Consider the following 2,401-nt stretch of genomic DNA (forward strand, 5'->3'; position numbering starts at 1 on the left):
TGCAGACTGTTAGCGAGTGTGTGGAGGAGGAAAAGCGCCTAAAAAGGCATTTCCCGTGAATATTTTTGTATAATGCAAAGACATATGAATACACAAAGTATAATTTAATAGAATAAAATCAAAAAGAGAAGAAAATACATCAAAAAAAGACCTGTAAATCTCCTCTCCTGTGGGCCAATCGAGGAATTGCAATGTGTGCACCAGGGAAAGCACGAAGAACGTTTGCTGCCATTTAGAGGATATTGAAGACTTCTTTTCTTGATTTTTCTTTTCCTTTTGAATTGTTTTTTATTTGTTTTATTACTTATCATAGAAGTTTCCAGCTTTCTCCATAAAATTGCCTAGGAAGCTCGAAGTTTCTACCGCCGCGTCCCACACACACCGTCCATCGCGTTCAAATTTTCCTTATCTTCATGAATATTTCTTTGTTTTAATGAATATATTTTGATTATTTTTGCATTAGGAGGATATTTAATTGTTAATAAAGACAATTACTCGACGATTTCTACCACCTGCAGGCGCAGATTTTTTTTTTTTGCTCAACAGTCTTGCAAAGACGAGATACTGGCTACATATACCACTGAATCTGCAGGAACTGCAGTCCTTCTTGATTTCGTCTTCTTTTTCTTTTCTTTTTCCTCTTAAGTTTGAAAATGGAGGTTGACAGAGTCATTCCTTCTCAATTTGTTTACCCTGCGCCTCCTGGCAGCGTCGCTTCTCCTGAGTTGGCTCCCCAGGGGGAGTACTACGGTCCAGCTCCTGCACCAGGAGAAGCTCCACCAGGAGCAGCAGGAGGAGAGGCAGCAGCAACAGGACCACCGGAATATGTTTATTCACCTTCGGTAGAGTTAGGGGGCCCCCCTCCAGCTGCTCCTCCTTTGGATGCAGGGGGCCCCTGGGCACAGAAACGTCTGGTTGTGGGCCCCACTTCTACCGATACACCTCAGCTGTACGGACGTGTACCCCCTCGTACATGGGGAGAAGCAGCAAGAGAGTGGTTTGGCGGTTTCATGGCAGGTTTCCAGCAGCAGCAACAGCTGCAGCAACAGCAGCAGCAGCAGCAGGAAATAATGTATGCAGAGCCACGTAGGAGCTCTCTTGAGGGTTTTGTAGTAGGGGGCCCCCCTCAATTATTACATAATAATGTGGTGTATGTACCCCAGGCTATAGATAACAATACATATATCCCTGCGTCCCCTCTTCCTCCCCCCTTCCCTACAAAACCCTCAGCAGCAGCAGCAGCAGCAGCAGCAGCAGCAGCTCCTCCTCCCTCTGTTGTATTTATACCTCTAGAGTCTGAATTAATATGTAGAGGACATGAACAAGATAGAAGAGAACAATGTTTTGGTTGTACTATACCCCCTAGACAAATAAAATATAATATAATAAAAAAAGAAATAAATACATGTCTAGGTCTTAATAAAAAAATTATATTTAATGTTGTTTGTAGTAAATGTAATGCTACTATGCCTAGATGCCAACAATGTGGTAAACAATCTGTAATTAGACACCCATAAACCCTAAACCCTAAACCCTAAACCCTAGGATAAACCCTAAACCCTAAACCCTAAACCCTAGAAAATTGTTAGAAACTCTTGTAAACCCTAAGGAGAATACCTTAGTAATAAACCCTCCTACATCATTAAATTAACCTTCAAGTTGAAGGGAATCGTTCTTTATGAGGAAAGGAGGGGAACGAGGGTTTAGGGTTTAGGGTTTAGGGTTTAGGGTTTAGAAGGGTTTAAAAGGGTTTATAGAGGGACAAAGAACACATAAATCCCTCTTCTTCCTACTAAACCCTTTTTTTCTTTGATGGCTAATTGATGGGCCTTTCTTTTCATAAACACTTCTACCCAACTATGGGACTCATCTCTAGGGTTTAGGGTTTAGGGTTTAGGGTTTAGGGTTTAGGGTTTAGGGTTTAGGGTTTAGGGTTTAGGGTTTAGTGTTCAAGGTTTTATTTTGTTTAGTGAGATTGTTAGCCATTGATATGCATCTAGCAGCACATAGAAGCAACAACAGCAGCAACAGCAGGAGCAGCAGCAGCAGCAGCAGCAGCAGCAGCTAATAGTAGGAGCAGCAGCAGCAGCTAGCAGCAAACAATTGTTTGTACACCGTAGGTGTGCTGCTGCAGTTTGCTGCTGTCTGCCTATAGGTGTATTTCTTATAAAGAAATATAATTAAGTAAATATGTAATTAAATAAATACATAAATATATACATAATTAAATAAATAAATATATAAAATTAAATAAATAAATATATTTTTTATGTATTATATTTAATTAAATATTTATAATAAAAATAAATATATAACAAAGAAATATTTTTTCTTTTTTTTTGCGCATATTATGCAGAACATTTTTTTTCCTTTTTCTTTTTTTTTTTTTTTTTTTTTTTTT

General features: G+C 39.0%; 1 protein-coding gene across 1 annotated transcript; it reads left to right on the forward strand.

The window, feature by feature from the left end:
* Positions 1-653: 653 nt before the first annotated feature.
* On the forward strand, positions 654-1,776 carry EMWEY_00004400 (hypothetical protein, conserved; the record flags this gene model as incomplete). Its single annotated transcript, XM_013477944.1, has 2 exons — positions 654-1,086; positions 1,739-1,776. 2 exons carry the CDS (start codon positions 654-656, stop codon positions 1,774-1,776), a joined length of 471 nt encoding a protein of 156 aa, XP_013333398.1.
* Positions 1,777-2,401: the final 625 nt, after the last annotated feature.

The sequence above is a fragment of the Eimeria maxima genome, genomic scaffold, assembly GCF_000499605.1.
Source record: "Eimeria maxima Weybridge genomic scaffold, Emw_scaff23, whole genome shotgun sequence".
In the NCBI taxonomy this organism is placed as follows: Eukaryota; Apicomplexa; class Conoidasida; order Eucoccidiorida; family Eimeriidae; genus Eimeria; species Eimeria maxima.